General features: G+C 36.5%; 2 protein-coding genes across 2 annotated transcripts; both read left to right on the forward strand.

Annotated features, from left to right (window-relative positions):
* Window positions 1-554: 554 nt before the first annotated feature.
* GCK72_003845 (uncharacterized protein) lies at window positions 555-2550 on the forward strand (the record flags this gene model as incomplete). The annotated part of the gene is made up of 5 exons (XM_003090902.2): window positions 555-568; window positions 615-698; window positions 1266-1770; window positions 1945-2216; window positions 2262-2550. 5 exons carry the CDS (start codon window positions 555-557, stop codon window positions 2548-2550), a joined length of 1164 nt encoding a protein of 387 aa, XP_003090950.2.
* Window positions 2551-6634: 4084 nt separating this feature from the next.
* GCK72_003846 (uncharacterized protein) lies at window positions 6635-7904 on the forward strand (the record flags this gene model as incomplete). Its single annotated transcript, XM_053724279.1, has 3 exons — window positions 6635-6823; window positions 6870-7144; window positions 7601-7904. 3 exons carry the CDS (start codon window positions 6635-6637, stop codon window positions 7902-7904), a joined length of 768 nt encoding a protein of 255 aa, XP_053588473.1.
* Window positions 7905-14140: the final 6236 nt, after the last annotated feature.

Genomic DNA, 14140 nt, shown 5'->3' on the forward strand with positions numbered 1-14140 from the left:
GAAAATATGATTTTTTCGCGAAAAAATTTGAAAAAAATTGAAAATTTGACTTTCGCGCCAATTTGCCCGGGCCTTGACAACTATGAATGAAACCCATTCCTTATCCGGTATTACCCCTATACTAATCCTTTTCCATACATAATTACTATGGATTACTATGACAGGGTGGAAAAGGAGGTAGGTGGTGGTGCCCCGTTTTCTCATATTGCTTATTTCGCATTTCTATTCCGCGCTTCCACGGGTATTTCTTCCAGTTTTGAATAATCTAACTTCTTCGTTCCCACTTTTCAATGTAATGCAATGTAATGTAATGCAAGTGAATAATGTGTTAAGTTATATAATTAAGACGGTCTCCAACACCTGTCATCCATCAAATTAACCAAAAAAGATACAACGTCGGAGAGCAGGTGCATTATCCCCCTCCGTCTGTGTAATTAGCACATTACTCACATCCATTGCCACTCAATATCTCTCCTTCCCCTATTTGCTCCTACTCTTCTGTCTTCATATATTTGCCAAATATAGCTCTCCAAATCCTATTTTTCAAAAAAAAAATGGATGAGCAACGGTAAGGCATTTTATTATTAATTTTTAGTACCTGTCACAAGTTTTAGTGAAAATCACGGCGGATTCCCACTGCAAAAACTACCATGGCTGGTAACTGCTCAAATTATCAGGTCGATGGAGACATGGGAGCAGTAAGTGGTGTATGATATTTGGGTGTATGATATCTGGCGAAAAATCTCAAATTATATCAATTTTAAGCTGAAAATTATTAAATTGGTCTGTGATTTAATTGAAAGCGTTAAGATCCCATCAAGAACTGGCCGAATTTAATACATAGTAATTTTCAGATGATAATAGCTTTGAATTGCTTAAAATCATTGAGTTTTAAGCCGAATTTTCTAAAAAATGACAAAAATGCTGAAAATAGGTTTAAAAAATTGATTTTGCACCGAATTTTAAAAAAATCAATAGAAATCGATCTAAAATTCCTTTTTTGACAGATCTCGAGCCAATTTTGAACGATTTTTTTGATTGTTCATAAAATTCGGGTCAAATTTCAGTTTTTTGACTTATTTTCAGCATAATGTAAGCCGATTCGAAGCTATTTTCAGCTCAAAGTTACTATATTTCAAATTCGGTCAGTTCTTGATGAGATCTTAACATTTTCGATTGATTTGCAGATTAATTTTATTGTTTTCAGCTTGAAATTGATTATTCTATTTTTGTTAGATAAAGTTTCAATTGTATTCTTTTTTCAGAATCCGTCTATGCCTAACTTCCAATAAAATGGAATTAATTACAAGAAGTGTACGACTCACCCCAGTGCACTACGAGTGCCATTTTACTGAAACTGGACAGCTCTTTGTAATTGACTTCAGCCCATTATTTGTCACTTATGGCTACATTAATTACCCACCGGAAAAACCACAGGACACTCATATAATGAAAGAAGAATTGTCAAAGTGGATGGGACCAACAGATGAAAGTGATTTCGAGAAAATAATGAGAGTCTTCGAGAGAGTTATTTCCATTATTCCTCCGAATTTCATTTCTGTCGGTCTATACCCTAATCACATGACCATCACTACACTTCAGAACGTGTTCTCTCACCCTTCAATCAGAAATTGCGACAAAATATTTATAGATGCCCAAGGGACAACAACAAATTCAGAGTTTTTGGATTATGTACTGAACACAGCGTCTCGATTGAAACATTTGAAACTGGGGAATACAAATCCTCCATACGGTTATCATCATGAAAAAGTGAGTATCCAATAGTGACTTATCTCTTTCAATGTGGTAACAATAAACATTGTGTTTAGTGTTAGCCGAACTTCCTGGAAAACATTTAGAATTTTGGAATGTCCGTATTTTTCAACACATTTAAAGAACATATTTGCAGACTCCCGGAATCTCTTTATAACATTGAATTTTCAGATGTTTCAAATCGGAAAATTTGAATGGATGTCCTCCGAATGGATAAGCATTGAGTCACTATTCACAATAAAAAATTACTACACAGGGACGATTGAAAAGAATCAGTTCAGCTATGCAGACTTGAACAGACTTTTGAAGTATTGGATCCACAGTGAAATCGATATGTGGAAAAATTTGTTCATTCAAATGGAGGAAGAGATACCTGAAGATGTGTTGTTCGATGGAATCGTACGGTTGAAATCTAACTATTTTACAACAATCTTGTATTTCATGTAAGTATTATTATCTATTTGATTATTTTAATATCAAATTTTCAGAAAATCCGACTTGAAACAGCGGAAGAGAGGCTTGCCAATACTTACTATTTGTTGCGTAGAGAACAAGTTGAGATTGTCTACATGGTCACCGGATGAAAGTTGGCGGAGTCCGGATGGTTGGATCGATTCGTTTCAGAAAGAATATGAGGCGTTGAGAACCGTGGAAAGACGGAGAGAATTGGAAAGGAGGGTAGTAACTCGCTATGGTAATGTCAAACTCAAAATAAGAGAGTTGAATGAGCAATTGGAGCAGTTGCAGGAGAAATTCAACTTTACAATTGCAGAATAAGTTTAATTGTTTTTGTTCTATTGATACCACATGTATATAACATATGCGCCCTATTGATGGCATTTGTGAAAATATAATTGAAATCAAGGAAAGTGTTGACTAGGAGTTCATTCAATTTACTTTTTGTCGATATTGCTTCACTTTCATTGAACTTTTTCATTTACAGAGTCCCATGTTATGCATTTAATCAATAAAGTTTACTATTAAAGCGCCCCATCTCATCGCACTCTTTATTTAATTAATTCCACTTTGATAGCTCTTTTTTGTCATATGTTAGGTATTTAACATCCCGCTTGACCCTTTTTGGTATTTCTTGTTTTTCTTTCTTGCACGATACTTGAGATTGTATTCAATAAAAAATTATGGTTATTAAGCTTCTTTTTTTCTGAAAAACATATTTTCAGCAGTAATTCTTGAAAATATACAGGGTGGCGAATAAGTACACGACGCTCTTAATTCTTGGATATTCGGCGGGAAAACGCTTGAATCAACAAAAAAAATCAGACGTGAGACGCCAAAATCGCCTGTGCGCCGCGTATCGGGCGTGATCTGGACTGATGACAAACATTTTATTATTGAACCTTTTTCCAACCGTCAAAAGCAGAAACTTTTGTTATCAAAAGGTGATAGTAGGTCCCCTTAACGTTACCAGGCCCCTAATTACCTTTTTTCTAAAACTGTGATGGTCTGGGCCGCGGTGACATCTTACGGTAGAACTTCGTTAGTTTTTATTTTTAAAAATGCGAAAATTAACTCGGGGTCTTTCAAAACTTGGTTTTGAAGGATGTTTTGTTCCTCTGCACAGCTCAACACTCTACTGGACTCTTTTTCATCTTTCAACAAGATTGGGCTACGTCCCACAGTTCCAAATCAACAAAATTCATCATCTCTCTCATTTTCATGGCTGCTGGAACAACGACTTTAGGCCTTCCTCGTCGGCGGATCTCAATCCGATCGATTTCATCGAATGGGAATTTGGAGAGCGAGTTATCAAAAATCTCCTACAACACGGCCGTTGTTCTCAAGACCGCCCTTCAGAAGATATGAGACGAAGTCAACGTCGACTACCTGCGGCGCACAGGCGATTTTGGCGTCTCACGTCTGATGGCCTGTATCAAAGCCAAAGTATCCAACTTCGAATTACTTTTGTATACTTAATCTATTTTGAACATTCCAACTATTATCAACGTTTTTTTGTTGATTCAAGCGTTTTCCCGCCGAATATCCAAGAATTAAGAGCGTCGTATACTTATTCGCCACCCTGTAGTTTTGGAACATATGGTGCAAAACTTCGATTAAATAGACGATTTTAAGTAGTTGTACAGTAAATGTAGTGATAAAAATACTTGAAAATTATTTCCCGTGAAACGACTAGTATGGTTATAATCCTTAGTAACATCCGTGGTATAGCGATCTAATTGATGACCGTATTCAAAAAAGAAGAAATAGCCGACATTATGACTCTATTACGGTTCTTAGTAACATCTGTGGCATTACGACCTAATCGCTGACCGTATTTGAAGATAAAGATATAGCCGGCACCAAAACAGCATCACCGTATGGCCTAATCCTCCCCTATAATTAGTATGAACAGAGAGAAGGCAGGTGCATCGAGCCGCCATTTGCTATATATTTCCTTCCCTATAGCTCTCTAACCTATTTATTTCAAACACGCGTTACTTTTTAATAAAATGGAAGAGCGACGGTAAGCATTTTGATCTTAAAGGTATAGTAGATTACATAAAATGCATTTCAGTGAAATCCATGGCTTCCCAATACAAAAACTGCCATACTTGGTAACTTCTCAAATTATCAGGTTAATGGAGTCATGGGAACAGTATGTGACATATAACGCGTTCTCTGTAAGACTCGAGCAACTTGTGCCCTAGGGACAGATTTTTATATTAATGTGTACTATGGGTCTCTAGTAACCCATATACACATTATTGGCTCTCGGCTCCCGGGTACGGTAGTACGGTAGGTGCTCAAAGGTGCAAAAATGAAATTTTTTCCATTATGTCGTAGAAAGCTGAAATTTTTACCATATTGTATAGATGTAAAATAAAGTATTTACACAAAGTTTCGAAACATGGTTCCCAAAATTTCCCGAGTTATAAGAAAAAATTTTCAATTTTTTAGTGTTTTTCGGATTAAATTGAACAAAAAGTGCCATTTTTGAAATAACATGCCTGAGTATTTTTTTGTTTTAAATGAACCACTTGAAGTCCTTTTTGAAAAACAAGACCTCGCCCTATATCATCGATTCCCAACAGTCGAAAAGTGACAAAGTTAAAAACTAAAAAAATAGAATTTTTGAATTTTTAATTTTTCTTTTCAGAAATGAACAGCCCGTGTTTTGTTGAGTATTTTTTGTATTGACACTTTTAATTTTATTTACATTATCATACCAAAAAATTACAATTTTTGAAAAAATAAAATTTTACGGATTTTTTATGTGAAAATTTTTTTTTTCAAAAAAGTATAAAACTGATCTTTCTTTTGAAACATACTTGTTTTAAACATCAGAAACTGTTGTTTTAACATCGTTTAGGTGTTTTTTATAACAACTACGAACAAGAGCAACTCGAATCAAAATGACCCCAAATCACAACTGCTCTGTGTGATTGGGAAGTGTAATATTAAAAGTGTTTCTTTGTTATTTCTATTATACACAATGTTTTATTATTTTCCAATTAGTATTTCATTTTTGTTCACTTTTTTGTTTGGCAGAAGGCTCGGTGCACCGATCGGTTAAGATGGAAAAAATTCAATGACTCGGAAAAGGTCTATGATGAGAACAGTGGAGAAAATAGTGATTTCCATAACCCTATTAATCAAATTAAACAATAAAAAACAACGACATGTTTGAATCTTAAATGCTTTCTTCAAATTTGGTTCTTTTTTTCGAATAAACGAGTCAAAAAATTCCAACATTTTTTTGTGAATCGGGGTCGTTCTGATTCGAGTTGCTCTTGTTCGTAGTTGTTATAAAGAACACCTAAACAATGTTAAAACAACAGTTTCTGATGTTTGAAACAATTATTTTGCAAGAAAATAGTCAGTTTTATACTTTTTTGAAAAAAAAAATTTCACATAAAAAATCATCAAAAAAACTTTTTTTCAAAAAATTGTACTTTTTTGGTATGATAATGTAAATAAAATTAAAAGTGCCAATATAAAAAATACTCAACAAAACACGGGCTGTTCATTTCTGAAAAGAAAAATTCAAAATTCAAAAATTCTATTTTTTTAGTTTTTAACTTTGTCACTTTTCGACTGTTGGGAATCGATGATATAGGGCGAGGTCTTGTTTTTCAAAAAGGACTTCAAGTGGTTCATTTAAAACAAAAAAATACTCAGGCATGTTATTTCAAAAATGACACTTTTTGTTCAATTTAATCCAAAAAACACTAAAAATTGGAATTTTTTTCTTATAACTCGGGGAATTTTGTGAACCATGTTTTGAAACTTTGTGTAAATACTTCATTTTACATCTATGAAACATGGTAAAAATATCAGCTTTGTACGACATAATAGAAAAAATTTCATTTTTGCACCTTTGAGCACCTACCGTACTACCGTATACGGGAGCCGAGAGCCAATAATGTGTATATGGGTTACTAGAGACCCGTAGTACATGTTTGTATAAAAATGCAAACCCTAACTTCTTTACAGACTCTAGGCCCCTATGTACTATGACGATGCTCGAGTCTTACAGAGAATGCGTTATATGACATTTCATTAAATTCTAAAATTTTTCATTTCCAGAATCCGTCTATGCCTAACTTCCAAAAAAATGGAATTTATTACAAAAAGTGTCAACCTTGCTCCGATGTTTTATGCATGTCGTTTCCAAGATCCTTACGAAATTATTGTTTTTGGGAGGGAATATCGCTTCCGCTTTTTTTCATGTGGTACTGCAGGCCAAGAAACGGGAATTGACCGTTTCGTAACCCTAGAGGAAGTGTCAAAGTGGTTGAAGCCAACGGACACAAATCAGGTGGAGATAATTGTGGGTCTTCTCGAGAAGTTTATTTCAATTATACCCAAAAGCTGCATGGAAGTACATTTGAATCTTCCTGAGATGAGGACTATGAGCATTCAAAATGTGTTCTTCCATCCGATAATCAGAAATTGTGAAGCGGTAATAATTATTGGCGGCAAAGAAATATCATCAGAGGATTTGAATTTTATTCTGGACACAGCTTCATGTTTGAGACATTTAAGAATTGAGGACACAAGCACACCTCCATACGGTTATTTTCATGAAAAAGTGAGTCTCAAATTTTTTTGGTCCTATTTATACATAAATTTTTCAGATTTTTGAACTGAAAACTTTTGAATGCCACACGTACGACTGGATGTGCATTGAGTCTCTATTCACTCTAAAAAATCACGGAAAACTATCTATTGGAAAGAATCGGTTCAGCTACGCAGACTTGAATAGATTCTTACCGCATTGGGTCCATAGTGAAGTTGATATGTTCGATAGATATTTGCACATCGATATGGAGGAAGATATACCGGAAGATGAGTTGTTTGATGGGATCATACGGTTGAATTCGAACCGTTTTGGTTTGCCTGCTTATTTAATGTGAGTTTGCTTAAGTATATACAGTAACGGTCAAAAAATTATGGACTTTGGCAGTTTTCTGATGAAATTGTGAAAATTTAAGAGTGTGTAATGGTAATTCTGATTGTTCCATCAAGTAGATTTTTGATGAATCATACAGAACAAAGGTAGAGCTACATTTTTGTAGTTGACAACTTTTTTGTACTGACACTTCCTAGTAAGTTACGTATCGACAAAATAATTTCTCCCTCAAATCGTCTCATATTCAAGCAAAATAGCGAGTTATCTTCAAATGACCATAACTCTTTAGGGAGTGTCCGTACAAAAAAGTTGTCATCTACAAAAATGGAGCTCTACTTTTGATCTGGATAATTCAATAAAAACCTACTGGGTGTGACAATCAGTATTACCATGGCACAGTTTCAAAGTTGGACAATTTCAACTGAAAACGGTAACTTTCATGTTCCTATTTTTCAGAAAAGCCGACTCTAACCATCAGCAGAGAAGGAAGTTAATACTATGTATTTGGTATCAAATGAAAACATTGAAGCTCTCTGCATGGTTACCGAACGATCGTTGGCCGATTGAAATCAAAGGAGAGAAAACCTTTCAGGGAGAGTATGATGCATTGAGAGCTGTGGAAAAACGGATGGAATTGGAACAGATATTGAAGGAGAACCGTGATGAAGAAATTCTAAATCAGATTAGAGAGTTGAATGAGCAGTTGGAGGAGTTGCAGGCAGAATTTGAGTTTACTATAACTGAATGCATTGAATTTTAATACTTCCTATAATGATTATTGTTATCATTACAACAAAATAATAATACAATAAATTATTTACTCTTATCTTCAGTTTTTGGTAAATCCATTTCAGCAACCCACTCTTTCTTCAGAAATCTCAGCCCAGCAAGTTATAATAAGCATTATAGGTTCAGGAACACTTACCGCAAGATGTTAAAGGCGCATGAAATTTGTTCGGATGGATATTGTAGTTGAAATTGATGAAAACCCTAGTAAAATACAAGTTTTTCTTCTAAAAGTAAGTATTATGCAATAGCCAAAAATTTTAACAGACTGTAATTAACTTCAGTAATAAACTGGTGCTTGTAGATTGCACTTCGTTTTTGTAGTTGACCACTTTCTGTACAAGGCCTCTCTGAAAAGTTGCAGCAAAGTCATTGTCCCCTGCCAATCGCCCAATTTCAGTGGAAAATAGTGGGATTTTGAAGATAATTTAATAGGTCCTGGCACCTAGACTAAACCTGGAAAGCCCAAAAAAGTACAAACTTTCACTAATCTCTCCCAATTTTCTCAAATCCTTTCGAACACTTTCCCCCCTCCTAAAAAAGGAAAACCATTTTCATCCCGGATTTCTCTATTCAGAAAACGAATATATAATGACGCCATACCAACTGTCTCCCGTGACAGTTCTCTTTCTTTACCCAGTAATTGTAGTGTGTTTTGTTCTGTTCTCCTTTTTTTTCCTTTTTTACTGGAAAATGACCGGTCTGAGGAAAATGAAGCTATTTGGATGGATTTTTCCACAATTTTTCCACATCGACCCAAAGAGCCTGAGAACCTTATGCCTCTGGTGATATAGGTTTTTGTAGTTGTAGATTTCCAATTACTCATCATATTTTGGACAGTGGACACGTTTTTTTTGTAATTTCTGAGAATCTGAATTTGGCTTTACAAATCTACCCAATGTTTCAAATTTTTGACCAAAACGATCCCCGGTTCAGGAAGCTCACGTTCCGAATGTCGCGGAACCTGGAGTTTGCAGTTTTTGGTCAGAAAAGTCCAGTGAAAATGTAAAAAAAAGCAAAAAAACCACATTCAGAGTAGAGTTTCTGAAAAGCCCAAATTTGCGTTTCCCGCCAAAAAATAAAGGGTCAAGATCAAATTTTACGACTACAAAAAACCTATATTTGAAAAATCCATGTTTCAACCCATTTTTCCAAAATTCTCACTGTCAGAATCGTTTTCAGCACCTACAAAAACCTATATCCCCAGAAAGAATCGAACCCGGGACCCTCATCGCCTTTACCCACTGAGCCACGCAGCGCAGCTCCCCATAGCAAGGTTTTGGCGCAGCGGCTTGGTGCCAGTATTGCTCAGTGGGTAAAACGAATGGCTATGGTTCTGAGGGTCCCAGGTTCAATTCTTTTTGCGGGATATATGTTTTTGGGGGCGCAGAATTCGAATATTTTGGTGTCTCAAAGCGGTTTTCACGTTTTGAAGTAGACTTTAGCCAATTTCAAGCTTAACTCTATTTTTTATGTTGGAAAGCTTAAAATATTGATTTTCAAAAGTCCCCCCCTCCTCGTTTATTTCATGTTTCTGATTTTCTGATATTTCTTATCACCTCTTCCTCCCAACCTAGCTTAGCTTCCTGTTGCTGCGCCTTTAATCCGATATTGAATGTTAACTTTCCGGTAGACTGAACATTCCTCTTTGTCCTACAAAATCCTTCCGATTCCCTTCTTCCTCGTGTTCACATATATCTTGGTAGTACGCACAACTGGGTCAATGCAAAGTCATCGGAAAGACATTGGGGAGGCAAGGAGACGTTTCGAAGAAGATGGAGACAGTCAACCGTCTTTTGCTTTTCTCTCCGTTTTATTATTACCATCCTCTCCCCCCGGCTGTTTCCGTTGCAAACATTTAGTGTCGTGGTTGTTAATTGGATTATAGGTGTGTATGAGCGGATCTCTATTATGTAAACTGATATTAATCCATGAGAATCCGAAATTTTTGGAAAAACAGCTGTTTTAGTGTTTCCTCAGCCATTTTTTTGTGTTAAAATCGAATTCGTTGTCCCCAAAAACCTATATTATTATTATTATTATTTATTTACGCATGCTCGATACGTGAAAGTTAATCAATTAAAAAATAGAGTACAATAAATAAATACAATAAAAAGAGAAAGGGAGGTCGAGTTAAGAAATGTCAGAATCAGTGTTCTTTCTAGAGCTTTGGTTTACTACTTTATTCAGCACTCTGTTTGTAAAAAATAGTCTGCCTATTTTAGTTTTTGATGTTTTCCATCGGTAGGAGTGGCCACGCCGCTCTAAAAATGCTCTAAAAATAGCCACTTTTACCCTGAGCCACGCCGCAGCGAGTTTTTGGCGCTGCGGCGTCGCGCCAGCGTGGCTCAGTGAGTAATGGGTCCCAAATTTTGTTCTTTTTGGGGGATATAGGTTTTTGAAAGCGGGGAATTCGAAAATTTAGGTGTTTCCACAAGATTTGGACGGTTTGATAATGATTTTGGTGTAAAAATCTCGCTGATCCGACCAAAACTGATAAAGTTATGAGCAGAACCGTTTTGACAGAAAACTTCCATTGGACCAACCAATTTTCAGATTTTCTGGTTTTTCAACAAAGTCTTGATTTCCTTACCCCCATCCCCATCTATTCCACCACCTCCACACCCTCTCTTATTATCTTTTCTCGTGGTTACGGTATTTCTAATCGCATTTTAATCGGTTGTTAATTGAGAGAAGATTGGAGGTGATTTGGAGAACATTTTGACTATAGAAGAAGAGAACACCGGTGGAAAATAGGAAAATAAGAGAAGAAGATAGATACATACTGTTTGATGGCCGCCCCCTTTCATGTATCTCTTGGTAGATGGTATATGGAGGATAAGGGAGTTTAGATTTTCAAAAAACTAGAAATAAGCTCCCCGGAAATTCCACAGTTAGAAAATAGCAAAAATTGTCTTCAAAATGTTGTAATCTTGTCGAAACACCTAAATTTTTAAATTCCCCGCCCCCGAAAAGTTTCTTACCCACTGAGCCACCCTGGAGCCACGCCCCAGCGTCAAAAACTCGCTACGGTGAGCCGCGCTGCGTGGCTCAGTGGGTAAGAGAGTTGGCTAAGGTCCCGGGGGTTCCAGGTTCGATTTTTTGGAGGATAATATTCTTTGGAGGCGTGGCTAAGGTTTTGAGGGTCCCAAATCCCATTTTTACGAGGAATATTGGTTTTTGTTTTTCGTATTTTGGTAATATGATTCTTCGATCTTTGCTTGCCTAAATTTTACTTGTAAGTCAATAAAAAGCTTCTCCTCCTTCTCTCTTCCACAACCTTTCCTTAATTCTCCCAGAGAGATCGAAATTTCACGCTTGCATAGGACGATGAGGTCACGCAATAAAGAGGGACATACAAATTGGTTGAATTACCTTTGTATCCCACCCGAAATGGGTATTAGAAAAGGGAAATGTACATATATGTTTGTGTTCGGAGTAAGTGACACCAAAACTAAAGGAAAGTGACACATGTACCTTCGAATTAGGAAGACAGAGAGAGGTACATCGGCATTTTTTACTAAGATGAGAAAAGCAAAAACTGCTTAAACCACGTCTCTATTTTAAAAAAACTAGTAAAATTTGAATTGCCGCCCCCTAAAACTTATATCCCCAGAAAAAAATTTACCCATTGAACCACACAGCGCGATGAGTTTTTTTTTCTGCAGCGTAGCTCAATGGGTAAGTAAGACGATCTGGATCTGAAGGTCTCGAGTTCGATCCCTTTTCTGCTTATAGGTTTTTGCAGGCGCTGATTTCAATTTTAACATCAATTTGAGCAGCGGGAGTGGGTTCTAGGCGATTTTTCTAAATTTTCGATATTTTTTGTCATATATATTTTTTGTAGAACAGCTTCCAAATTGTGGCCTTAGTTGAAAAACCACTTTAAATCTTTTATTTAATTACTTTGGTTTTAAGCGTAAAATTCTGGAATTTTGGGAGTAAAAATGTAGGCCTGCATTTTTCTCTGATTTTTTTTGTTTTGATAGGGTAGATCAAAATTTTACTCCGACTGGTGTATCGATATCTTCTGTTATTTTTTGTTCGATTTTTGTTGTTATCATGTCCACAAGGCCGGCTGAAACATTTTTCAAATAGTGTTTTTGAAAATTATCATTTGGCTATTCCGGGATTTTCGTGTACGTGAAAACTAATTTTTCTACTAACAGTAATTTAAAAAAAAGTCTAGAAACGTAAAAAGTGGCATTTTTCACTCATTATCACTCCCAGTAGATTTCTGAACCCTTCCCATCCTCCTAACCTCCTCTAACACAATAGCCTAGCCTATACAATATCCTCACAGTTACAATTACACATTGTACAAGTTTTACCCGAAAACTTTCTCCTTCTTCTCTCTATTCCGTCTCTGACCATCCTCCTTCCAATCCAAATGGGATATTCACTCTCGTTTTCCCTTTTCAATAGTAGGTTTGAGGCGCCTTTCTCCTATTTCTTCTTCTCCGATCAAAAGAATTGTTGTTGGATGACTGGGCGCCTGGATCTTAGAAGTTCCGTTCGTTTTACATTTCTAATACGTTAGTCATACAATTGAATGTTTCTTTTTTTTTTAGAAAAATCGGATTCTACATCTTCGACAGTCCAAAAACCCAAAAAACCAAAAAAAAAACAAGTGGAAAACATCATTTTTGAGATCTCAAATCCACTCATGTCTTAATGTTCTGAAATTTATGATTGCTTGGTGCTGTTCTATGTCAAATTGCAAAATTTTCAAGAATTAGAAAAAAAAAACCAAAAACTCATTTTAAAAAATATTCCATGTTTTAGAGATTTTTCAATTTTTCTCAAAGACTAAAATAATTTTGGATAAAAGCTAGTGCCCGCAGTATCTCTAAGGCTATATCCATTTTACAAAAAATATAACAATTTTCGAAAAATCCATGTTTTAACCCATTTTTCCCAAATTCTCACAGTCAAAATCGTTTTCAGCACTTACAAAAACCTATATACCTCAAAAAGAATCGAACCCGGGACCCTCGGAACCGTAGCCATCCCTCTTACCTACTGAGCCACGCAGCGCGACTCACCATAGTGAGTTTTTGGCGCTGCGGCGTCGCGCCAGCGTGGCTCAGTGGGTATGGGAGATGGCTAAGGTCCGGTGGGTCCCAAGTTCGATTCTTTTTGGGGGATATAGGTTTTTGGTGGCGGGGAATTTGAATTTTTCACTATTTTGAAGCTAGGGAGTAGGTTTAGGACAGTTTTTGAGAGTTTGTCACGTTTAGGAAGCACAAAAAAGTCTACCGTTGTTAATCTCCTTTGTTCTCTTCCTTCATTTTCTCCATTTTTTTCCTGAAAACCCAAAAAGTCACTTAGCTAGCCGAACAGGTATGTTGTGTCGTGAACACTCTCTTTTTTCATATAATTGAACTGGATCTCCCTCCCTCTCTCCCAAACAAATACTTTTCTCCTAATGAAACTGGGATGGGGAGAGAGAAAGAATGGGTTAATCAGTTCACCTTTTTCCGAAGAATCTCCGGAGAGTGGACACACCTTTGCATTTCTAAGCTTCCTGGATAGGTGTGGTGACGTAGTCATTGGGCAATTTTTTTTTTGGAGTTTTTCGCGAAAATCTTCTCAAAATAGCTATCGGGTAGTAAAATTGATAAAAATTTCGAATTCCCCGCCCCCAAAACCCTATATCCCTCAAAAAGAATCGAACCCGGGACCCTCAGAACCTCAGTCGTCCCTATTACCCACTGAGCCACACTGGCGCCACGCCGCGGCGTTAAAAACTCGCTATGGTGAATCGCGCTGCTTGGCTCAGTGGGTAAGGGGGATGAGTAAGGTTCTGAGGGTCTCTGGTTCGATTCTTTTTGGGGCATATAGGTTTTAACGGGCGCTGATTTTGATTTTGACATCAATTTGAGGAGTGACAGAGGGTTTTAGGCGGTTTTTGTAGTTTCAGATTCACAATTTTGATATTTTTAGATAGAAATCTTGTAGAAATGTTACCCGTACTTGACTTCCTCTTGTTGTCCATTTTCCATCTGTCAATTTTGTTGAAAAATCACTTAAAAATAAGTTTTTCGAGAGAAAATTGTAAAAATCGATGTTCTAGCGTCTCCAAGGAGTAAGAACTAGGAAAATTTTAAAATCTACGCCCCCAAAAACCTATATGCCCCAAAAAGAATCGAACTTGGGACCCCCAGAACCTTAGTCATCTCTCTATCCCACTGAGCCACGCTGGCGCCA

The sequence above is a fragment of the Caenorhabditis remanei genome, chromosome II (genome assembly GCF_010183535.1).
Source record: "Caenorhabditis remanei strain PX506 chromosome II, whole genome shotgun sequence".
Lineage (NCBI taxonomy): Eukaryota > Metazoa > Nematoda > Chromadorea > Rhabditida > Rhabditidae > Caenorhabditis > Caenorhabditis remanei.